This window comes from Camelus ferus, chromosome 29 (genome assembly GCF_009834535.1).
Source record: "Camelus ferus isolate YT-003-E chromosome 29, BCGSAC_Cfer_1.0, whole genome shotgun sequence".
NCBI classification, from domain to species: Eukaryota; Metazoa; Chordata; class Mammalia; order Artiodactyla; family Camelidae; genus Camelus; species Camelus ferus.
In genome coordinates this window covers 16,257,556-16,282,842 of record NC_045724.1, presented here as the reverse complement: position 1 = coordinate 16,282,842, position 25,287 = coordinate 16,257,556, and the positions used below count along the sequence as shown (strand labels likewise).

At 50.2% G+C, this 25,287-nt stretch overlaps 1 protein-coding gene across 35 annotated transcripts in view; it reads right to left on the bottom strand.

Moving 5' to 3' along the window:
* The window catches only part of CAMK2G (calcium/calmodulin dependent protein kinase II gamma), a 52,982-nt gene that overhangs the window by 15,592 nt on the left and 12,103 nt on the right, over positions 1-25,287 (bottom strand). For 18 of the 35 annotated variants that reach the window (XM_032470135.1, XM_032470132.1, XM_032470151.1 and 15 more), the window contains exons 3-14: positions 24,712-24,771; positions 17,241-17,295; positions 16,411-16,476; positions 14,127-14,199; positions 13,878-13,980; positions 13,366-13,449; positions 12,833-12,927; positions 12,082-12,204; positions 8,811-8,894; positions 8,552-8,594; positions 5,990-6,052; positions 4,203-4,246 (exon numbers count right to left, since the gene is read on the bottom strand). In XM_032470135.1, coding sequence (XP_032326026.1) covers positions 4,203-4,246; positions 5,990-6,052; positions 8,552-8,594; positions 8,811-8,894; positions 12,082-12,204; positions 12,833-12,927; positions 13,366-13,449; positions 13,878-13,980; positions 14,127-14,199; positions 16,411-16,476; positions 17,241-17,295; positions 24,712-24,771 — 893 coding nt within the window. The remainder of the gene's footprint in view (positions 1-4,202; positions 4,247-5,989; positions 6,053-8,551; positions 8,595-8,810; positions 8,895-12,081; positions 12,205-12,832; positions 12,928-13,365; positions 13,450-13,877; positions 13,981-14,126; positions 14,200-16,410; positions 16,477-17,240; positions 17,296-24,711; positions 24,772-25,287) is intronic. The other 17 variants (XM_032470142.1, XM_032470144.1, XM_032470143.1 and 14 more) reach the window with 2 other exon arrangements.

The window sequence follows — 25,287 nt, the reverse complement described above, 5'->3', positions numbered from 1 at the left end:
ATTTTGCCTCATCTTCCCCTTCCTCTTTCGCAGGACTTCCATCCAACCATGCTGTCCATTGTTACATACCTGCTCCTGATTATAAAAGGAATGGAGCCACACATTACAAGCAACTTGGGAACAGAAAAGAGGGGGAAAACACCCCTAATCCTATCACTCTTGCCAGTCCTTTCTCATATCTCATATTTAAACATACCATTGTAAGCTATACACAAGTTTATGCCTTTTTTTATGCCTTACTTTTGAAAATAAATAGTATTTTGATTTTTACTGTGATTATCAAAGTAATGCACAGTCTAAATGAAAAATGTAGAAAATACAGAAAAATGTTTAAAATAAGTTTCCCAAATTCCCCTCACCTAGTGAAGTTACTATTAAAACTTCAGTGAATTTTCTCCCAGTTCTTTTTCTATATACGTACTATCCACTAAATATAATCCACAAGTACTTTATTTTAAACAAAATTTAGACAACAGTGTATGCACTGCTTTATATGCCACTTCTCCCACTTAATGCATTTCTGTCATTATATAGTCATAAAAATTAATAACTTTGTAATGGTCCATTAGATTTCCCATAATTATTTAGTCATTATCTTGTTGGCATCTGAAATTGTTTCCCATCTTTTCAGTTATAAATAATGTCATGTTGAACATCTTTCTGCTTTCAGTTTTTTCATATTTTGAATGATTCCTCTAGGACAAATTCCCAGAAGTTCAAACTAAAGGGTTAAAAAAAAAGGGGGGGGAACATTTTGACAGTTTTTGACACACAGCCTGCTTAGGAGGGGTCATTCCAATTTACACCACTGTCATGAACTGAAGAGTCAACAAATGGCACCTCATTTCAACCTGCATTTCTGATACCAATGGGGCTAAACATCCACACTAGTTAACCTGTCCTACTTCCTCTTTTCAGACTGTCACTGCATCTTCTCTGACCATTTATCTGCTGAGTTTTAGGGGATATTATTAGATAAAGTTCTTTTGTATAAAAATAATATGAACTCCTCCCATCACACCTGCTATGAATACCTTCCCCAACCTGTCTACTGTTGGCCTTTTAATTTTGGTTGGTCATTCCCCCTTACATACTTGCATCTTAGCCTCTGGTCTCACCACTATCTTTCAAGTCTTTTCTCAAGCATGAAACTCATTTACAAAGCACATATCAGAGTCAGACACTGGGCTAGGTTCCCCACCTGTTCTCATTTAAAGTGATTTATTTATTGATTCTGTGTGCCTACATGACATGGTTGCACACCTCTGTTCTTCCTCCATTTCCCTTGCTGATTCCTGGGTCAGGAATTCCCTTAATATCATAACCCCGAAACTGTGCCTTTCCTGGACTTTTAAATTTTCCTGTGCTTTGGATTCACATGGAGGAAGAGGAGAATTATTAAAATTCAGGTTCTGCCTCCCACCCAAGGCTTCCTGAATCTGAATTCCAGGTTGGACCCCGGAATCTGTGTATTTTAACTAGCTCCTTAGGCTAGTCTTACATGGCTGTGCCTGACTCATCCTCAAGGCCAGTACCTAGAAAGTTCAGCTAGAATCCTATTCCTTAATGACACCTTTATCCATCTTCTCACCACCATCTTAGTTGTCACTGCTTTACGTCAGGTCCTGTTTTGTGCAGTCACTCTTTGCTTCCACGATACAGAAGCTACTCGAGTTCCCAGAAACATTATGCTGCTTCAAACGTGTGTTACCTTCACATGGGCTACAGCCTGGAGTATCCTTCCCCCTCCTCTCCCCTCCTTAACCCGCAAAATCCAACTAGTACTTCAAACTCAGATCAGAAGTCATCTCCTTGAGGAAAACTTCCTGTTCTGGCTCAGATGCTGGTCTCTCTGCTCCCCCAGCGCCTGCCCTGCATCATCTCCTTCACAGACCTTCCCAGAACTGGTGGTCTCCTTGTCCCCCACTGTGAACACTTTAAAGAGTGGGTTACGTTGTTGCCTTCCCAGCTCCTGACACGCAGACTGGCTGAGTGAGTGGACTCATGAAATTCACTCACTGAGAGTCCCCAATCCCACATCCAGCACTGACCTCCCGAGGCTACACTAGGTATCTCCCAGCACCTTTAAAGACCTCTCCACCCAGACCCCCACCTCTCAGTCTCAGTGTGGTCAAAACAAAACTTCTTTTCCCACCAAAACGGGTATTTCTTCACAATTACTCCCATTTCTAGCAAAGATACCACCATTTCTTTTAATAGTCAAGGAACTTTGACATTATCTTTAATGGATCCTTTTTTAATCCCCCATATCCAGTGTGAACTTCCTTTGACACACCTCTAACCAGAGCTAATGTCTAATCAGAGCCCAGCACTCACAGGTACAGCGGGACCAGTGACCCACAGGCAGTCCCTGTTCTGACTGATCTAAGCTCCTCTGGGTTATTTTGAATATTAATCCTTTCTATTTCTAATCACATTTTCTTCACCCTACACCCAGATTATAATAAATCCTAGTTGATACTCCATACCTATTTCCTATCCTCTTCTATTTGTCCTAACACGCTTAGCTAAGTCTTTCAAAAACATTGCTCTTCCCCACATCAGTAGCCTATGGTGTTTCCCGTGATCTGATCCACAAGCCTCCAATTCCTCTGCCCAACCAGACCAATGCAGCTGTATTTTTTTTATAACCCTCTACCACACACCCCATGGTCCACTTGGGCAGAGAACATCGATATGTATGATAGAAACTATGAAAATATTTTTTGTTGTTTTTAAATTACAGAAGTAATACATTCTCATTTTAAAGAAAACACATGTGTACAAAATAAAAAACAAAAGCGTGTCTCCCTACCCCGTCCTCGCCTCCGATCCCGTTGGGTCCTACAGGGTCCAGTCTTCCTACACCCTTTAAACTTTCTCCAGTACGTTTTTCCCCAGAAGCTTCTTGGACTGAACCAACCCACGTAGGGTCCAGCACCAGTGCTTAGCTGACTCCAGGTGTGTCCGTTTTCCTCTTCAATTAACCCTGCGACTACCTGAGGCTGGGTGGAACCTGCATCTCCTCTTACACCTCTTGTGTGCCCCCAGCACTGGGCCTCTCAGAGGCACTTAATACTTTGTCAAGATTGAGTCTAGTTTCTTCCCCAGCTAGAAATAGGCAAAATCTCTAACTAAATCTGCCACTTCTTCCTAGCTTGGCTCCACCAGCTTAGCTCACACCCTGTAACTGGGAGGCTGCCATTCAATTCCAGCTCCATGTCAGCAAGTGTGTGCAGAGCCCAAGCTCCCCTCCTTAGGGCAGCAGTACACAGAAGCAGGCATGCAGAGAATGAGAGAAAGAGGAAGGACGTGGGGAATGGGGCACACAGGTATATTTCAGCTGGGGACATAAGATGTGATCCTGGGGAAAAGCATAATTTAAACTTCTTTTGGAATTTAAAGGTTTGCATAATTCTGCCTTTGAAATTCTCTATGGTATAAATTGATAGGCTTCCCTAGATAGAATGAACTCCTATTCAATGCCCCAGCCCCAGGGCTCCTTTCTGCCCCCACAAAGCCGCTCCCACTAGGGCTTCCTGCTGGTGGCTATGGGCCCCTATTTCCTCCTCTTGCCCTGATTCCCCAAGAAAAGTTCTCTCACCAGACAGACACGCACTGTGATATGCCATGTCCCTCACCTGTTTCTGAGGCAGCTATACCTCGAGAAAGCCTAAGATGTTTTCCCTGAGTGGCATCTAAGCTGGGTTCTGGCAGTGCTTTGGAGACAGGGAAAAGAACAAAAGGATAGTGGCTTCAGGTTCCAAGCCCTGTACCCTGAGTCAACCAGGCAAACTTTGCTTTTATTTGACTAAAAGGGTTTGTGCTTTAACAAAAAAAAAAAAAAAAAAAAAAGAGAAAGAGAAAGATTAAGCAAATGACCTAAAAAACCCAGAGAGTCAAGTCCTGGAGATGAGGCCTGAGTCTGGAAGTCAAGTTCAGGATTCAGCTCTAGTAAACTATAATTTGGGTCACTTCCCCTGAATCTTTCCAATCAAGCTAGGGTCAAGAGAAACAAGTATCTCTCTGCCCTCTGAGGCCAGTGGAACCTGCTGTTCTGAGCACAGAGGTTTCTGGTTTAAAGCAGAAAAGCAAGGACAGGAAGGTTCCTGGGGAAAGGGGGAACAAGGGGCCAAGAATTCCCAAAAGTGGCTGTTGGAAGAGAGAGGCCAGTCTCGGGCTGAGGGAGTGGAGACACCTACCTTGACACCACCGTCTGACTTCTTGTTCAACAGGCTTTTGGCAGCTGTGAAAACAAAGAGGAAAATCAAGTCTCCTGCATTGGACCCTCCCCATCATGAAGTCTGGCAGCTGGATCCGCAAAGACTGATGTGTCTGACAAGGAGGCCAAGAGTCTCCTGAAACTCCTAGAAGCAGCTCTTCCTGGTGCCCCAAAGCAAGAAGGGCATCTCAGGCAGCTTCAGACCCTCAGGGTGGCACCCCAGGATCTCCTCTGCCATGGAAGAGGGCTCAGCAGAAACAGGGACACTCTGCACTTAGGAGGAGAAACCACATTCAATACTGGAGCTGCCTGGGCCACTTGGAACTCTGCCTTCAAGAGCTTCCACCAAGGCCTGGAAGCAGAGTGCCAGGTGAAAGATGAAGGCTCCGCCCTAGAGGCCATGGAGATTCTCAGGATGGCCAAGCTGCAAGGATGCAAGACATCTCCTGAGTGTTCTCAAGAAACAAGAGTGTCACAGTTCACGGAGGAGACCAGACGTGAGGACAGACAGACACAGACACAGGGACCAGGACCACCTACAGGAGGGTTTTGCCAGGGGGTTGAAGCCTTGACTGGGCAGGTCTTCACTGCCACGCTCTCCTCAGTGTTTACTCTCTGGACCCACTGAGCAGAAAGGACTGGGCAGAACAACAAGGCCAGACTCTAGCCAGGCATAAAGTGATGCTCAAGGCTGATGAGCCCCCCCGTAGGAAGGCTGGTGATGCCTACTGGACACAAAGGCCACAGGAAGGTAGCAGATGGTAGATGGGAGATTCCAGGGAGATGTAATCCCAATTGTCTGATCCACCTAGACTTTGCTCTTTGCATCTTGGTTCAACTGTGAAAATAAGGGTCCTTCCATCACAAGAATTCTGTGCTCCAAAAATGGCCTTTGGTCCTATCTCCAGTTTATGCTGGGGTGATGTGAAACTTGTTTTGTTTACATGTTTACTACTATGTCTGACCACCTACTATATTAAGTGCTCTACATACATCCAAGTTCTCAACTCTGACTGCCCACTAGAATCACTAGAGGAGTTGAAAAAAAAATGCTTAAGCCTATCCCATGCCCTAGGGAATCTGATTTTATTTGTCTGGGGTGGGGGCGGGGGGGTCCCGGCATCAGGATTTTTTTTTTAAAAACAAGTTTTCTGGTACAGGCAGGGTTGACAGCCTTTGACATATATGATGTTAATTGTCACCATGTTATTAGCACCACTGGAGAGAGGAGGAATCCAAGGCTGGGAGAGCTAATGTGACTTCCTCAGGGTGTGGCAGGGCTAGGATCCAAGCCCAGGGACGGCTGTCTGCACAACTTCTGCACCCTATATAGCCTTTCAGAGGCCTACAAATGCCAGACTTCACACTCTTGAGGGGCGTGGCTTCCTGGCTTGGGGGGTGGGGTCCTCACTAGCGCTGAAGCCTAGTGCTGGATGGGGCAGCTCCCGGCCACGCCCAGGCTGTCTCTAGGGCCTGCCTCACCGGCCAGCGGCAGTGTCTGGAGGGAAAGCCTCCTGCTGCCCAGCTCCACGCCCCTAGGCTATTGCCTCCTGAGAGTTGGCAAGCGCCCAGCATGCATGGCTGGTTAGGGGGCTCCGTAACACCAATGCGCTCGCAGATGCCAAGTTAGGTGGTCCGTCCGGCATGCCCATCTCAGCCCGCAAGCATGGGACTCGCCTCCCTGGTGAGCGGGCCCGGCATGCTGGCCCTCCTGGTGGGGTGGCAGGGAGCCGAGGCAGGCGGTCGGGGAGGACTCATGCCACGTACCTTGCCCGGCCAGGCCGGCGGCGCTCGCGGCAGGCGAGGCGGGGGCGGAGCTCTGCCTGCCAACTGAGGGGATACAGTCTCTCAGTGCACAGAGCTGCCGCAAAGCCACGGGGGCCCGTCAGCAGCGAGCATGCCCCAGCGCGAGGCGCGGGAACCCGCTGGCCGCCACGCACAGCGGGGTCCGGGCGGCGTGGCCAAGCCAGCCGAGCTGGGGGAGCGGAGGCGCCGGGGGCAGGCTGATGAGCAGGTGCGGCCAGCCCTGCAGCAGTCTGGGGACCTGAGAGGACCGCGAATCCCGCGGCTCCACCTGTCCCGCGACCACCTCACGTGAGGGTCTGCAGGTCAAAGCCTGACGTGGTGAGAGGCGGTGTCCTTCCTGAGATAGCCCGGCCCTAGCTTAAGGCTGCGAGGAAACAGTCTCACTTGCAGCCCTTCCTCCCGAGGGGACCTAAAGGAGGACGTTTTCAGAGAGCCAGGAGCAGAGAGCAGCCCTTTCCTCCGGCCACATTCCAAACAGTAGAGACTGGCACTGCGGGCCCTGGGCGGGTCCATGGACGTGTGCAGCTAGCTCACTGATGCTCCACAGCCCCGGCTCCCCAGAGACGCAGGGCACTTTCCCTCTTCAAGGTAGGCAGCCAGGAAAGGCTGTATTTCACAGTGTCCGAGGGTGAAGATGTCGAAGAAACAAGCCCCCGGGAAGAAAACAAAGGCTGCTAAAGCAATATATTCTAGAAGCCTTGATTTTACTGTCAGCCAATCTGCTAGAGTCCAGGGATAAGCTGAACCCTCTACTTGGGACCACTCAGAAAATAGCCTAGCTCATCCCTAAAGAAGCACCCAAGTGCCCTTCCTTCTTGATTATACTTGTAGACACCTCTGTCTGCAGAAGCTCCTGGAGACACGCTCTGTCCTCACCTGTCCGAGAACCAGGGCAGAAGAGGTCACCCTAAAATGCTTGAAGCATTTTTTTTTTTTTAATCTCCTGAGCCTGGGCAAAGTGAGAGCAAAGGCCAGACAAAGTCTGGGCAGCAAGGACAGGAGGCTCTTTAGGGATCAGTGCTTTGTCCTAAGAGAGACTGAGTTCTTGAAACCAGGACACCTTGAGAGGCTGATGCGCAGGCCCAAAGCCACAAGACAGGGCACATGCTATTGATTTCCTAGCAGCCTGTTTTCACATCTCTTCCACCTGGAGACAGAACAGGTCACCAGTCTAGGGTCAGCACAGAACTGCCCTTGGCCATCCTCTAGAAAGGTTTCTTAAACCCAGAAACTAGAAGCTGCAAGTAATGAGAGGACCAGAAGCATGATGTGGGACTACAGCTCCATCTCTGCTGGAGGCGGCCAGCTGTGCCCTCCTGTTCCCATTTCTAAGGTGGATCCAGAACCCACAGCCTTCCCCTCGTGGGTACCCACGACACAAGATCGAGCCCCAGCAAGGGTCACAGGGGATAGGCCTGGGGGGGACACTCTCCCAGCACACTCTCCAGTCCTGACCCTCCAGGGCCCAGTGGCTCTCACTCCGGCTAGAGCTCATGAAGCCCCAGGTTTTCCTGCCCATCAGCATCCCCAGAGCCAGGGCTGTAGGTTACCGGGAACCAGCACAGCCGAGCCTGGGAACTCAACTCAAGGGAGCAACCTCTGCCCAGGTTGCTGAGCCCCTACACCTGAGCCCCTACACAACCCCCGCTCCATGGCAATGCAGAAGGAAAGCAAGGGAGGGGGTCTGGTTATGGGAATAAGAGAGGGGGTCTTCAAAACAGTAGCGCTGGGGGTTAGGGGGAGGGAAGACCACAGGAAAAGGCAAGCCAGCAAGAGACCTTTCTGTTTTCAGTTAAGTCCTGTCATTAGTCTTTTCACCACAGAAAAGCCACTGTGCTTCCCAGTTGAGGGCAAACAATGACGAGGGTGGGGGTTGGGGGGACGTGGAGTGTCTTGCATCTTAAAAAGAAATGTCAAGTGTGATTTACATATTATTGGGTCCGAACTCTCCCAATTCCTCACACAAATTTAAGCAAGTTCCTTTCCTCCATCCTCCTGGTCTCTATTTCTTCACTGTTACAGCTGGTATCACAGAGAATATTTTAAGCACAGTTGCTGTAAGGGTTTAAATATCTGGAATAATTTCTATTAGTCATCTCTACTTGGACACAACAAAGTAGAGACCGTCCCAGGCAGCAAATTAATGGTGATGACTTGGAAGACTCACTACATCTCTTTCTCTTCCCCAGCACATCCTCCCGTGCCCTAGAGACTGGCTAAAATCTTAAGTGCTGAGAGTCTTCAGAGAACTAAATAAGAATCCCGTGGACAAGGTAAATGGGAGGCGGGGCAGGCTACTCCTTGGGAGGGTCTAAGGAACAGAGTTCACAAACACAAGCCCAAGTAAAGCCCCCCAGAATTTCAGGTTATAAGACTCAGCTGCAGCAGCCTCTCCAAACAGGATCCTTATCATCTTGGTCAAGGTGTTGCCCGAGACACCCGGGACCAGGATGGCGTGGTATGGCAACAGCTTGTTCTGACCCACTCACCTCGCAGAATTAAAGTGCACAGCTGAAAACATACCTGAAAAGTTCCTGGAGACAAGCATGGTCGTGAGGATGGCACCCTGGGGAAAGAAGAGAGTCCCATGAATCCCACCAGGCTCCAGAAAAGCAGTGTTCTCACACAGAAGGCAGCTGCTGGCTACAGCCCGAAGACACCAGGGCTCTGGGGCCCCCAACCTCAGTGTCCAGAGGAGGCTTCCTTCTGTGATGGGGCAGAGGCCACACTGTCAAACAGTATTTCAGGACCCTGGCAGCCAAGATGGGAAGGCCAGACTCACCTTCAGTTTCCTCCGGGCATTGAACTTGCGCAAGCACTCCACAGTCTCTTGACGATGCATCATAGACGCCACCGTGGATCGTTGCTGGAAGTCAAAGAGACAGGACTGTGAGCCCCCCGCCGGACCCTCTGCCCCTCACTATCACCCCAGCACAGTGGCCACATGCTCAGCCAAGCCACAGCTGCTCCAAGATAAAATGAAGTCATAGATGTGAAAACGCTTTTACAATATAAGCACTACCCCAAACTCCAAGTTATGTAATGACAATAATCTGAACATGAAAAGACCACTGGTAATTGATACTGGATGAGGGTGCCTGAGAGAGCATGCTAATCTTCCTGGGGAGACAGAGGCTATGGGAAGGGAGAGCATCCTGTGCGCTGTGATCCTCACGCAGTTACCCCTCCAGCAACTGTTTAGTGAGCACCAACTGCGTTCCAGATTCTGAGCAGTGAGAGAACAGGCAGGGTTCCTGCTCTACCTACAGCGAACCTTCATTCCTTCTAAGAGCTCCTCTCACCAACCCCCTACAACAAGGTCCTACATGAAGCTGTGATCTGAGAAGCTAAGGATCCTTGCCTTGAAGCATCAATTCCTTTCATCACTTTGGATGGGAATTTTCTTCAGTGCATTACTGCTAACTTCCCTCCTCCTTAAACAGAGTCCACCGGACATGATACACATTTCCCTAATGACTCAGGGTCAGCAATTCAAGCATCAGTTACGACATAATATCATAATACAGAGATTTCCTCAGGGGCTGCTGAGATATACAGGACACTGGAGGGTGGGGCCCACAAAAATGACCCCCAGAACATCAAATGTCCCCAATTCTTGAGACCCCATTTTAAGCTGTTCACCCCCTCACTCTAGCCGCCAGCCAGACTGCTAGAAAAAGAAATCCTACCACATGCAGCCTGGTGCCCACACCCCACAGGGCCACCCTGCAACCCTGGCCATCTTTCCTAGCCATTTCCTTTCTTCGTTTTCAAAGCAACTCTCCCAATCTTGTCTGCCTTTCCCAACTCTTGTATTTCACCTCCTCCTCCAAAGTATAAACTTCTCCACAAAGAGAAGTAACAGATTCTCAAGCAAGATTCCTTCAACTGCAGCCCCACAAGCTGATTTTCACCCCCACCCCTACCGCAACCTAACGGTCTCAGAAGCAGCATCTCTCATGTGCTGACCTCCTGACCTGGGCTCGGAAGCCCCTCTCTCTTTTTGCTACTCAAACACTGGCTCCTCAATTAGCCAATATTTTTAACTCCTGGACTATATTCTTCTCTGTTGTCTATACATTACAGTCAAGCCTCTCTGTAAACAAAATCTTCAACAAAATTTACTCATCTGTCTCATGCATCTTTTCTAAGGAGTGCCATGTCTTTCTCCCTTCACCTCCATTCATTCCTCACCTCAGTGAAACCAGGCTTTGGTCTCTCTCCTTCCACTCCCTCTATCAGTGAAATAAGAAAACAATGGTTTCTAACTGGTCAGAGCCAATGGGCTCTTATCCATCGTTATCACGGACTCTCTGAAGCATCTGATTACAGGTTCTCCCTTACTGAGACCTCCTGTTTCTTAGGTCCTGATCCTGCTTCTACCATGGAAGTTCTGAATCTCAGTCCCCTCTGCTGCTCCTCTGACTCTTCCTGCTACTAAGTGCTGGTGGCCACCTCTTCTCTCACAGCAGCCCCCAGTAAGAACTCGATCAGCACAGAAACAACCTCATTTCTACAGCCGCAACACCACCTACACAGAAATGACTACAACCTATTTCCAGTTCTAAACCTCTTTTCCATATTTCTAACTACCCACTGGCTGTCTCCAGCAGGAGGTCCTCAGATATCACACTTAACGTGTCTGAAACTAAAATCTTTTCTCACCATCTGGCTCCCCCTCTGGGTCAGTGAATGGTACAACCCTCCACCCAGCTACCAACTCAAAACTCTGCAGATCCTTCCCTCTCCTTCACTCCCCAAGTCCAGCAGGCCACTAAATCCTTTTTAATCTATCTCCTAAATCTCTCTCAAATTTACCCACTCCCTGCCACACCGCCCACTCTCCTATCAGTACCCTTACTGAGACCTCACCTGGAATTACTCAATCATGACCCTTCCTGAGCTTTCTGCCCCTGCCTCTTTCCTCTTCAATTTCATTCTCTACACAGCTTTCAAAGTGATTTTTCTTAATTGCATATTTCATTCTCTCTTTAAAATTCTTAAATGGTTCCCTATGCTTTCAGAATAAAATCCAAACTCCTTACACAGAAACTTGCATATAATGGAATCATTTGGGCTTCATTCTCTTGTATTCTTGTAGTCCTATCTTCATCTACAACCAAACTACTTAACGCTGGCCCATGCTAGCCTCTGCAGGCTATCACCCTGGGGAACTCCCTCCCAGTCATCTGCCAAGAACCAGGGCAGAGCTCACCTCCTCCATGCAGCCTTCTGTAATCCCACTGCCCACAAGAGACAGCAAGAGCTCCTACACACTCATTAGGTCCTTTTACGTACTTGTCACATTGCAGAATGGCTGCCTGTTTCAGTGCCTGTCTCCCCAGATACTCTGAGATCTCTGAGGGAAGGGCCTGTGCCTCATTCACCTTTGTATCTCCTGCGCCCACACAGGGACTGGCACCAAAGAGGCAATCAGTAAACATGAGAAAGAACAAATAAACAAATGCATCATGGTTGTCAGGAGGCCTAACTGTAACAGACCATCTTATCTGAAAAAAGGTATTTCAGCTGTTAGAACTGCACATGAAAACAGAGTCTGTCGACCCCTATTGGCAGCCCAAGGGGCTCTCCTAGGGGGAGCTTTATGGCTGAACTTCAGGGGGCTCTTTTCCCCTGCTCAGAGGCCCCTTTAGTTTATTTGTTGGGTGTTGGTCACATTCCCAGTAGAGCTGAAATCTGAATATGCCCTAAGCCTGACAATTCACTGTGGGTTCTGCCAGCTGCTTTCTATCATCAGCTTGAGTCTGCAAGGGTCAACCCAAGCCCTCATTCAAGATCCAAACTACGTCACACCTGACAAGCGAGGGAGGGAGCAATAGGGAGAGGTCTGTTAGCTCCATTTGCCTCCCCAACTCCTTCCTGGTGAAGTTTGCTGCCCCTGGGCCCCATCCAGACCCCTTCCCTCTCTGCTAGGTCCTGGCTCAGGGCCCAAAATGATTATTCTCCACCCATAAGAAGAGGGTAAGGAGGGTGCTATGGGTATATCGAGAGCTGACATCCCTGATCTCCTTGATTGCGGGCAAGACACTTACGCAGACCCACGGGTGCTTCAGAGCCTGGTCAGCTGTGATACGCTTTGCGGGGTTTATGGTCAGCATCTGGTTGATCAAGTTCTTGGCTTCAGGCGTCACTGTGTCCCACTCTGGTGATGGGAACTAAGGAGTGGGAACAGGGGAAGAAAGGATGTGAAATTTGTGAAACTCATATCCTGAAAGGTAGGCTGTCTTCATCCCATCTCCTATAATTGGGATACTCTGTGCTACCTAAAGCTGTCCAGCAGGGAGTGAGGGAAGCCCCTGGATATCCTGTGTCAACTTAAAGACTGGGAAAGAAAAACAGAACAATCACGGTTAAAATGCCAGAGCATCAGATCAGGGGACTCCTACTAGGAGGGGACTCTGACTGGGAGGGGACTCCGACATCTTCTGGTTCAACTCCATCTCTCTCCTGGGGTGAAACAGTGGCTCAACGCTGTGCCCAAGGCCCCACTGCAGTGGAGGGAGCTGCGGGACTTCTCGTCCCCATGCTATGCAGCACGCCACATGGCCATGCCATTCTTTGCAAATAACAGACCAAAAGGCTTCACTGGACTCTGTGATTTTACAGCTCCAAATATGGCTGTGCAAAAAAGCTGCTTCTTGGGACAGGTGGTGGCAAGAATTGAGACCTATATGCCCATCCCTGGGTCCCCAGAGTCCCCTGACATTCTGCATACTTGTAACACACTAAACATGTCCCTTCCCTTGGACAGAGCCTGAGGGGCAGAAGCAAACCAGTCCTTACATCATAGGCTCCAGCCTTGATCTGCTGATACAGCTTGTGCTGATCCTCATCCCAGAAGGGAGGGTAGCCAACCAGGAGGATATACAGGATGACCCCTACAAGACAGGACACAGGTCACTGTAATCAGTCACCTGCTTTGCTGTGGAACCAAGAAAGGCCACACAGGGCTCAGAGCCACTCAGAAAGCCAAGGGCCACACCAGGGGTAGAAGTGGGTGCCAGCCAATAATGCAGTGCTACCAGCCCCTCCTGCTCTGCTTCACTCCCCGTGTCACTAAGCCACGTCAGGGATTTCTTTATGCACAACCCACCCTCCGAGGCATGGGCAAATCCTTCTTCAAGAAGGATGCAACGTCACCTAGGAAGTATGTGGTTGGGGGAGGAGAGTGTGATGGGAACAGCCATCCCAGAGGCCCTAGAGCAAACACCGTGATTTCACATACACCAGACACCTGTGGGACCCACAAGGACTAGCAATGCCTCTTTCTTGCCATCGCTGGAAGTCAAAGAGCTGAGCGTGTGGAATGGGCTTACCGCAGGCCCAGATATCCACAGGTTTTCCATAGGGATCTTTCCTCAAGACCTCAGGGGACAAGTAACCTGGGGTGCCAGCAAAACCTGTAGCGGAAGAGAGAGCGGAGGCACACTGAACCCACTTTCTCTCTCTTTAAATCCACAGCAGCAACTTCCCCCAAGTCCCTCCTCACTCCTGTCACTTTTGCAACATAAGCTCTCAGCACACGGGCAGCAAGAGATGACAGGCTGGGCTTCTTGGAGTGCCTGGAATCTAAATCAGAGGGCAAGTCCGTGTGTCTACCAGGAACTCCTCCTCCCCAGAGGCAGCAAGAACGCAGTGCTGACAGCAGCGAGACTCACTGTACTGAGTCACGGAGGGCCAGTGTGGGGGCTCTGCACCCTCCCCTCCGCCAGTCTCGGAGGAGGCCAGGACCATTAAGGGTCTGGCTTGTAGTTCTGAAAGAGGAAGGCAGATCAGGAAGAGGAGGAAGGGCGGGGGCCGCATTCCAGGAAGAGAGGGTCACTCTTACCAAACCAAGCCTGCTGCTCTCCCTGTACTTCGATGGCTAGGCCAAAGTCAGCCAGCTTGACGGCGGCACCCTTGCATTTACTCGCCAGCAGCAGGTTCTCAGGCTGTATAAGGAAAAGAGAGAATCTTGTGAGGCACCCACCCCGCCGCCCAGAGGGAGCCTCGTTTGGGCCCTCGCAGTACTATCACCTGGCACCAGGTGGCGCCAATGCTTCACAAGCGAGAGGCAAAGGGGGCATCTGGGTAGTACCTTCAGGTCCCGGTGGACGATGTCATGCTGGTGGATGTGGTTAACACTCTCCAGAATCTGATGTATACAGTGGCTGCAAAAGCAGAAGGAGAAGAAAGATCATTGCAGGGTTAAATCATCTATGACCACATGCCGTGGACTGAAGCACTTAACTCTGGGTCACAGATTCACAGAGAATCACTGAATGTCCAAGCTAGAACCCTGGACTTTGGACATCATCTGTTCAACTTATTTTACAGAAGAGGAAACTGAGGCCCAAGCAGACTGAGTGGTTTGTCCAGGGTCTCCCACTAGATAATAGCAAAGGACAAACTAGAAGAGGGTCCACTATGCCTCTTTGGACTGTGAAGGCCCAACATAACCAGTTTGTTTCCAAGAAACTGCGGGATACCCCAGACTCCTCAGAAAGAGAGGCATCCAACCCCTTCCTTCTTTCTCTTTCCCCCACAGTAAGTCTGTTCTTGGAGAAGATGCTTGTGGTGGCAACTTAGGAAGGACAGTTCAACTAAGCCTAAGTTGTTTTGGGGGTGTTTACACATGTATAGAGCACCTATAGGTACTGTGCTTGGCACCACAAGCTGTAAAGACGACCCTGCCTGCCCTGTTTATCACTGAGTACACAGGTACCATCAGGAAACAGTATATTTAAGAGGGTTCCAAACAGGCACCTGAGGAGCATTTCTGACAATGATTCTGCAAAGAAGACAAACTAACCTAGAGTCACATTCAGCTGCTGATTCTTGAATCAGGCTGTCCACCTTCCAAACCATCCTGCCACACCTGCAGTCAAGACTCCTGGCGGGGTGTGCTGGTAGTCTAGAGCACTGGTGAAAACTGAGGGACGATTTTGGCCCCCAGGGGACATCTGGCAGTGCCTGGAGACATCGCTGGTTGTCACAACTGAGGGGGAAGGTGCCTCTGGCATCTCACAGGTAGAGGCCAGGGATGCTTCTAAACCTACAATGCACAGGAGGGTCCCTCACAACAAAAGTTATCTGGCCACACATGCAAGCAATGCTGAGGCTGAGGAAGCCGGGCCTAGAGAACGGAGCAGGTACTGTCAAGTGTGTGGAGTGGGTACTAAGCTGGTGACCTGGACTTATTATTCCTTCCTCTAAAATCTGCTGCTGGGGCTTCCATCAGAGCCAAGGGGTCTTGCTGGGCTCCTGGAGACTGAGGCTCAGGCCTCCCTAAAGGACACAGTCCAAGAGTAGGCTAAAGAGACTTTAAGACTGAGCTGAAGAGGCGAGTCTCCACAGAAATGTATAATTAGAACAGAGCCAAGCTAGCAGGGAGAGCCTTCTGGCCAAAAATGGCAAAAGTGCGAACTGTCCCAGCAGAGCCAGGCCAAGCCCACTGGTACAGTCACCCGCCCCAGCTCTCCCTCCTCCCTGCTAGGCTCCCTGAGCTATCACCGCCTCCTCCCGCCCCAGAGCCTGGTCCTCCCCTGCTGGCGCTGGAATTCATCTCCCACTTGAGAATTTATCCTGAGGCTGAAGCATCTGAAGTTGATCAGCAAACACTGGCCTCTCAAGGTTGAGAAATCTGTGAGGAAGCAGTGCTCCCCCCGCCCAGAGGAGAGGCAGCCAGTGCTGCCACATATGCCTGAGAATCTGTAGGCAGGACAATCAAAATCAGGGTGTAAGGACATTACCCTCAGAGAAAACCCGGGGCCGGGGGAGGAGCCAAGGCAGGAAAGGCAGGCCAAACTAGCGCCCAAGAGCTGTGGTGCGGGAGGAATTCTGCTGTGTCACACGGAGGAGCTGCCAGGGCTTCCTGGAGGGCTGGGGGCTGAGGGGTGTGGCCAGGGAATGGTTCTCCAGCCTGAGAGGCGCCCCATGGGGGCTGGTCATGATGGTCAAGAGACAAGGTGACACTGGCTGAAATCTCCCAAGAAGGTTCCTGGTTGGATCATGACGGTTACACTCGCTGGGCACACAAACCATGTTTTCTCCATCTCTGGATCACGCCTTGTATGCAGTAGGATTTGTCAAAGAAAAGCTGGGATAGGGCGAGACCCTGGGTATGCCTGTGAGTACACAGTGGTGCAAGGAAAAGGTATTTCTGGTGTGACAGGGTAAAGGAGATCTGTAAGAGCTTTGCAGAAAAACTGATCTGGGAGTGTTGAATTTTTAACTCCTGATATCGCCCACAGAATGTAGCTCTAGAGAATTCTGTCTAGACGAGAGCTCTTCTGATCTTCCCCAAAAACTATTCAACTAGGCAGAATTCCTGGCCCCATGAAGTAGTCAAGATGCACACATACACAGGGCCCTCATCTCACCTGGCATCAGCTTCACTGTAGTACTCTCTGGCCACAATGTCTTCGAACAGCTCCCCACCGGTAACCCTGCAACCAACAGACAGAGGGGGTCAGAGGAGGCAGGTCAGTTGGCCAACCCCAGCATCTAACAGGTAACAGGTCACACACTGTAGGACAACTTTTACAGAAGAGTCAACTCTACGTGCATTTCATCTGAGAGCCCAGAGCACACGCAATCCTTCAATGACGCGGGGCTTCTCCCTGGGATAGCGCGGGCCCTCCCTCCCTCCTGCACATTTGTTTCTATAACCTATAGATTAGCTAATACTCTGGTAAAGATGATTATACAGGCATCTAAGAGAAAATAATGGATCCACTCAAACAGTCCATAGCTTTACTTGAGACCAATATAAATATTAAGATACAGCTGCCCAAGGAGGACAGATTTTCTACTGAGGTTGAAGGATCATGAGACCAAGGACACAGAGATCCAACCCTGAAAATACCAGAGAGCCATTTCCAGGAGGTAAAGAGCCACTTTTAAGATATTAAACCACAACCAATGGGAGCCCTACTTATGACTAATAAAAGGTACCTACAATTTCCCAGCATTTTTAAGGTCATGCACTAAGGACAACACACCAAGAAACAAGAGAGGAGCATCCGCACAAGGTGTGCTGCTGAACAGAAATGCACGATTAGCACCACCCCCGGGGGTCAGAGCCCTGGGGAGATACTGAGGGAGCCATGGGACACTCGGCCACCTGCCCGAGACCAGAGGAAGTTCAAAATCAAGCCCCTTGGGCCAGCTGGAGGGAAAGAACCCCCCACCCTCAGAGAGTGGCACTTACAGGTCAAACACGAGGTAGTGAAACCCTTCTTCAGAAATACTGTCATGGAGGCGTACTGCAAGAGAGGAGATGGGGACAGAGATTAACAGAGAGAAAACCCGGAAATCCTCCTCCTCTCCTCCTCGGCCACCCCAGCCCTGCCCCATCCTGTCAGCCCCACAGGCTCTCCCCTGAAGGCGCAGCACGCCCAGCACCCCCAGTCCAAGGTGATGCAGCCATGGAGCGGGGGCGACCAGAGCCCAGGTCCAGTGCTCTGGTCACCACCTCAGACCACCACAGATGTGGGCAAAAGACAGAAGCTTGCGACTAAGAAGTAAGACAAGACGGAGAAAAACGGGAACCTTTTTCCCAGAGGGGCTGATCCTAAAAAAAAAGGTGGTCCTGGGATATGATGCATGAGGGTGCAACGCAGAGCGAGAAGCACCTGGGGACGCGGGCCACAGGGAGACAGAGAATGACAAGATGGGAGAGCCCGGGACCCTGGAGTAAACGGGAACAGAAGAATTAGTGGAAAAGGCAGAGTCCAGCAGGAAGGCACGGGGAGCGAGGGTGATGGATGTTGAGCACAGGAGGCAACACAGGTTCTGACAACAACAACAATAACCATTCATTAAGCGCTTACAATGTGCCAGGCCTCGTGTCAGGCTCTTTCTGTATGTTACTTATGTGACAAGCATTTATTGGGTGCCTACCGTGTGCCGGACCCTGTGGTAGACAGTGGGATTTAGGAAGGACACAGCGCCTACCTTCAAGGAGTTCATTATCCCTCATGACCTTCCTGCGGGCAGTATTGCTGCCATCCTACAGAGGGGGAGGCTGGAGGCTCAGGGACATTCAGCATCTTGCCCAAGGCCAAAGATGTGGTGGGCCCAGATGTGAACCCAGCTCTTTCTGACTCCAAAGACTGGTCTATACCACTGTTTCCTATGAGAAATACGGAGGAGCCAATATACCTAGGCAACAAAGCAATGGAGCCGGGAGAGAAACTGCTCATGAATGTGCCTACAACAGTGTCAAAGACAGGTCCAGGAGGCCACTGCATGGAGCAGACTAAGGTAACTTACCAACTACAAGGAAAGGCTGGTGGGCAAAAATCCCTTCCCACTCCCTGTCTGCAGAGCTTTTAGGCAAAAAACCAACCTGGTGTTTTCTGAGGCTCCTCTTCAAGCTCCTGCCCACAAAGCCACCTCTGGGTTCAATGCCAACCTCTGAGCATCATTCTAATGTACACTGTCTGACTCGGTGCTTTGGCCGACTGTCCAGCTGTTCCTGTCCCTTCCTTCACCTGTGCTCTCTTGATGAGGAATCCCTGTTCCCAAGGGCTCCCTCGGTTTGACCATCACTCCAACCCTCAGCAGCTCCAGAAGTACCAAGCCAACCAGGGAAGTTCTTGGATACAAAGAAATCACCATTTCTCTTCAGTGGTGGCCCCAACCAGCTCAGAAACGACAGCTTCCATCTCCAGTGTCAAAGCGTTTCATCAGGGCTGAGGCACGTCCCTACACTCCCTCCCAACCAAAGCAAGATCAGCAGAACATGAAACACAGGCACTCAGACATCACTAGAGCCCCGTGGTTTTCCTCACTTGACAAATGAGGACTCGGGCCTGCCAGGGCTAGAACCAGGGCCTGACAATTGTTTACGCTTCATATTGCCGACCTTATTGGATCTGATCTGGTTATTCAACCCCAAATTCCACCCGAACTCAGTATTTCTGAGATTTACCAATGGGATCAAAGGCAGGTGGTACTTCTAAAATCCCTCCTCCTCCAAAGGTTCTCTCCTGTACTTGGGCAAACAAGCTCACACTTCTCTAGGCCTGTAGGTGACAGAAGGAAGGAGGTACAGCCAGACCCCTGCCTCCTTCCCACCCTAACTAACCCAGACACGCTCAAGTCAGCTCCCCCAGAGCCCTGCCACCCTCCCTCCTCACTTGTGCTTTTCTGGCTGGAGTCAGTGCCCCACGCTGAGTCCTGCTGCAGCTGCTGCTCCCTCGCTTCCAAAAGGTCTTTCCATTTAATTAAAAATTTGCTATTAAAAAGCATTAAAGTGTGTAACACAAATAATCCCCTGGAAATCAGCTGTCTCAGAAGCTAAAGACCAGCTTCATTAGGAAGGTGACTAACAGCAGCAAGATGGTGAGTTAACAGGACAGCAGGTAGACGCTAACTGCCACTCCCAGGGGAGTCCTGCTGCCTAGCCCTGCCACAACCCCCCGCCCTGCTCCCCGGCCTGCCCCCGCCAGCCCAGCACAGCAAAAAGGGCAAGCACCCACGCCTCTGCCCAGACAGGGAGTCACTGGCACTTGCTCTTCTCCAGGAAGGCCACACACAGAGCCCAGGTGGGAGGAAGCTGGGAGGGCAATCAGGAGAGAGGAGCAGCAGAGGAAAATGAATCCTCCCAGGCCACCCAGCCCAGAGATGGGCTTTGATCTGTGCCGCAGGGCAAGGCACCGCCAAGACAAGGAGGGACAGGTGTGGAAGGCTCTGTCTCTGAGCAAGACTGCTATCCACCCCTTGTAAAGAAAATTAACAGGGAATTGAGAACAAGCAGAGAAACCTGACTGCACCACTCTAAGTGCCAACCGAGCAGATTCTTCATAATAATGATCCAAATCATAATCACTAACACCCTAGTTGAGCTGCTTTCAGTGTGCTAGGCATTGTGCCAAGCGCTTTACGCATGCTATTTTATTGAACCCTCGCGTTAACTCTGCAAGGTAGGTACTTCTATTACCTCCATCTAACAGGAGAGGAAACTGAGGCTTCAAGAGAAACTCACCCAAGGCTACACTGAGTGGCAGAACCGAGACTTGAAGCCAAAGCAAAGTGGCATCAAGATCCCTGATATCATAGAACTACCTGCTAAGGAGTCACTTTCTCCATCCTCTTAGGCACAGGAGCTCCGACTTGTCCCCACTATCCCTGGCCACTATGATTCGCTCTACAGTGTCCACTGGGTATCTTCCCCAAAGTGGGCGTGGCCGCACATGCCCCAGGTCTGGCTGTGAAGGGAAACCCAGCCCTGTCACTGCGTGGCTTCCAGGGGAATAGGGGAGACGGGCTTTAAAACAGCACTCACACAAATATGTAACCAAGCACTACTGCACTGAGGGCTGTCAGGGAGAAGCAAAGAATGCTGCGGATGCCTGCGATAAAACAGTCCAGCACCCAGCCCATTTCACAGCCACGAGAGGGTACGAAGGCCAAGGGGGGCCAGACCAAGTCTACAGACAGGAAGATCTGGGACAAGGAGTACAAAGCACTTACCAAAATGTGATAAACCTGATAATTGATTATTGTTTTTTACAAACTGTGGAAGGAAGGATAGGCAAAAAAAAAATGACCTAAATACTTTTACTTGATGTTTCATACCTTCAAGGACTGACAAGCCACAACCCAAATTTAGATGTGGCCAGCTCTCTGGTTATGAAAGGCCTGCCATTGTTTTTTTGTTTTTTGTCTCTAAAGTCTACAGCACCCAGTTCCCACGCAATCTCCCACCCAAGTACCAACCAGGTCTGACTCTGCTTAGCTTCCGAAATCAGACGTGTTCAGGGTGGATGGCCAAAGGCAATCACAACCTAAATTTTGTGGCTATTTTCAATTCTTTAAAAACCACCCAATAATATGCCACATTTTAACTAACAAACTTTGGTCAAAAAAAGCACTGAAAAAGTGTCACTGTTCTTGTCCACAAGAAGGACACAGTGGGATGAGGTCCTGTCATCCCAGGGGCTGGTGAGGGATGAAGGCTGCCCCTCAGGAGCAGGTGGGCAGGGATTTGGAAGCTGTTCAGTCATGATCCAATGTTTTCTTCTCTTTCTTTGCAACTGTTTTTGCTACACTTACTGTTAGCTAAATGGGTCCTGGGCCCAAGGGAAAAGGCAGTCTGGCTTGAATAACTTATGAACAGAGTTGGGGCTGGGAGTTGAGGAGAGATCATTTCTGGGAGCTGGCATCTCCATTTCCATCATTTTCATTTATTTCCTAGGCCTCCTTTGCTCACTGGATCCTCTCACAACAACTCCACAGAGAGGCAAAGATGACAAAACAGAAGCACAGGTCGGCAAAATCCTGTGTCTTAAGTCACAGCTACCAACCAGCAAATCCCAGATTCGAGCCTGGAGGACTTGACACCAAAGCCACAGACCTTTGCTTCTCCACGTATGGTTCACAGATCAGCAGGGTAAGCATCACTAGGAGACGTAAGGAAGCTCAGGTCCATCCCAGACCTACTGAACCAGAATCTGAATTTCAACACGATCCCTAGGTGATTCACGAGCACATGAAAGTTTGAGAAGTGCTGCTCTAAACCACAATGCTAGACTGTGATCGAAACTGCTGGGGCAGCTCAGCACGAAGGAAGACAGAGTCTATTCATTAGAAGAACTGAGAGCAGGGAGCAAGCAGATCACAGGCAGAAGACACTTCATTCAGACTTTAGATGATTAGCACTACTGCCGTTTCCTCCTCTCAACTCCACACCTCTGGCCACTCTCCCAGGGCTGTTCTAGGTTCTGCAGTATGCCTCATAACCATCAGGCTTTTAAAAAAAAAAAAACAGACTTTATTTTTTAGAGCAATTTTGGGTTCATAGCAAAACTAAGAGGAAAGTACAGAGAGCTCTCACCTCCCCCGTCCCCCCGCCACAGCCTCCACCATGATCAGCATTCCCCACCAGAGCAGCACATTTGTTACAGCTGATGAACCTACAATAACACATCATTATCACCCAGAGTCCACGGTTCACATTAGGGTTCACTCTCCCAACAGGCTTTCAACTCCTGGGGCAGAGTATCTATTAGGGAAGAAACTGGGATACCTGGATCCTTGTACCAAATACCATTCTGAATTCAAGTGCCTCTGAGTCTGACAGTAACCAGAGGCTGACCATGTGCTCTCTGCTCTCAGCTTCCTCAACTCCGTACCACCCCTGGGCTGGTCCACTTACATCTCTGTGGGAAGGAGTCAGAGGCTCGAGCCTAAAGGGCCACAGTTCCAAAGGACAGAGCAGTGGAGAGACGAGAAGAATAGCGAATTAGGAGGACAAAACTGCCTCTTCTCCTGCCACAAGCCAGGTCAGGATCCATGGCAACCCTTGCCTCCTGGGCCCACAGCTCCCCCACACCTCAAGGAGGAGTCCTGGTTCCCACTGGAAGCCACAGCCTGGCCAGCCTCCTCTCTCAGGACCCTGTTGACTCACCCTTCCCTCTCCCTGCCCTTGACTCCAGAATAGGGACTCAGACCAACACCACTCAGGACCTGGGAACAATCATGAAATGGAAGCACAGTTCTAGGCAATCAAATGCCAACAAAGTGAGTGCGCCTTGCGTAGCCTCCCCTGGGTGGTGCTGCCTCCCTATCAGAGCAGATGGCTGGGGTAGATGGTCCCTCCATCTGCCTTAGTTCTGAGCTAGGGGCAGGTGATTAAAAAAAAAAAGAGGGCTACCAAACTAAGTAAAGTCTAAAAGGTCAGAATTTAAAAAAAAATTATATATATATAGCTAGGACATTTTTCAGCTAGAATCCCATTCGTATCCTTTCTGGTTGATTCTCAACTGTCTTCATCCTACACTGACCCTTCCATGGTCAGTCACACCCAGGTTGCAGGTAATGCAGATGTGGTTCCGCCTCCTGCATCATCTACCCCACCCCTTGTTCTCCTCCCTCTATGGGGACCATTCATCACTGCACTAGAGTTGGTCACAAGGTGCATAAGGAAAGGAAGTTGCTGTCCTTGGACCCTCAGACCCAGGACTGAACATCAACATGCTTCTGTGCTTGTGGATGGCTTGAGTCACCCATATGCTTCTCCCTCCTGTTCTGGAACTTCTAGGTCAGAGGTCACAAGTTCACAAAGCGGACGGGGACCAGGTAGGCAGTACAAACGTGAGATAACAGGGAGTGGCCAGCAGGCTAACGGGGCAGCCACTGCCCAGCCCCAGCTGATTCCAGCCACGCACAGATGTGGGATCAGCAGAGCCAAGCCTCCTGATTCGAAAGATCGGGAAACAGAATTTGTTTCAAAACTGTGAAAGCACGTTTTTAAATACCGGCAAATAATAAAAATATTTTTAAACCACTTAGCTAGCCAAACAAAACAGGCCTGAATTTGTGACTGCTGTTCTAGCTGCTCCGCTCTGTTGTCTCTCTCCTATTCAAGGTACCACTTTGGTCCCCACCGTGCTGTTTCTGGGTGAGGGTCTAACTTCAGAGACCACTCAGGAGCTCCGGCAGTTCCAAGCCCAGCACCCGTGGGCTGAGAGGGGTTGGCTCCGTGGAACAGGCCCGGCAGCAGGCACAGCAGAGCACCAGCTGTACCAATCTGCTGCGGCTGTAATCCAAGCTGCTGACTGCCATCTATAAAGCCCTGCACGGCTGCAGTTCTGGTTACCTCAGGGCTCCTCTCCCCTCGGGCTGCAGTGCGACCTCGGCTCTCCCACATAAGAGCTCGCAGTGAGCACTCCAGCTCGAGATCTGGGAAGCCAGAGGCCGACGAGCCTTGGAGAAAGCATCGAGCTTCGGCAAGTCGTCCCACAGCCCTGACCACCAACTGAGCAGAGTGGGCGGCCTCCTGGGCACCGTGGAAGCCCCAATATTAAGGCCATGACTGAGGAGCACAGAAAATGTGCTGTCCTCGATGATGATCGGGGCTCTCGGAAAAACCCAAGAGATGCTCTCTGCTCTGCCTCAAGTCCAGACCAGGGTTTCTGCTCAGACACCACAGCCAGCCCAGTTTCTGTCTCCTCTGCAAGAAGAACCGAATCAGGGCCAAGGCTTTTGGCAAAGACGATTTCAGCTGAACAATGTAAAACTGAGCCGGAGTGGGTTGTGGCAGGCAAACCTCCTCAGGCTTTAGAACAACCAACAATGTGCTCTTGTCCCCCAAGTCAGGGTGGGAGCAGGGAGAAATCCTCTTAATGTTTTCTCCTCCTCCGTCCCAGTGGCTCCTGCCATCCCTTCTCCAGAGAAGCCAGGCGGGTGGGCAGCTTGCTTTTCTGGCTCCAGGAACACAAACGGGAGTGCCATGGAAACCCCCAGAGCGTGCACGACACCGCAACAGGAACAAAACTCTTTCAAGTCCAGAAACAAAATCTGGACCCTTTCATGATGACCGCGGAAGGCCCCTGGTGAGGGACGCTGGCAGGCTACTAGCCCTGAGCCTCACATGCCGAGGACCTGGACCGCAGCCCAAAGACGGAAGGAGAGAAGAAAAGGGAGTCTGAAACACATTCTGATATCTCCCACCCCAGCCCTGAGATGGCACCACAGGGATGGAGACGGTCAGGTGTCTAAACTAGAACACCTCAGAATTCTGAGCAAGACATGGCTGCTATCCCGCTCAGGCAAAGAAAGACACCAGGCAAAGGCCCAGGGACAGAAGCGGTTCCCAACACAAAAACAGTGGATCTCTGCTCTCTCCACCTTCTACAAAATGCCCAAGAAATACTCTGCACAACGGCACTTACCAATGTTTGGATGTTTCAAAAGTCGGCATATCCGGGCCTCACGTTCCAGTTTCTGGTGATCTAAAAGCAGAAGAGAGCAAACAAAAGCCATCAAACACCCATTCTGTTTGTGGCCACCTGGCTACTCATACGTCTTCAATTCTTAGGCACCAACTATGCCCTTTTTACAATTGCTAAATTAGTGCAGCAAATCATGGCAATCCTGGAGACAAGTACCACAACCTTTCCCTGATAAAGAAGTAAGTGCCCCGGGAAAGCTCCCCAAGCTAGTGTGTGGCCGAGCCAGGATCTGAATCCAAGTCTTACACTAAAATCTGGTGCTCCTTCCATGACAGCAGGGATTTCCCTGGGCCAGGGTGTCCAGAATCTCTTCCTTGTTGGAAATACTAATAATGACCAAGTTTTACTGAACACCTACTACATGACCAGATACTGTGCTAGGAGTTTTGCATATATTTTCTAATTTAGCCTTCATGGCAACCTTGAAACATAATGATGCTGACAATGAAGATGATGATGATGATATTGATGATTTGAAAAAATAATAGCCAGCATTTATCGAGCACATACTTCTAC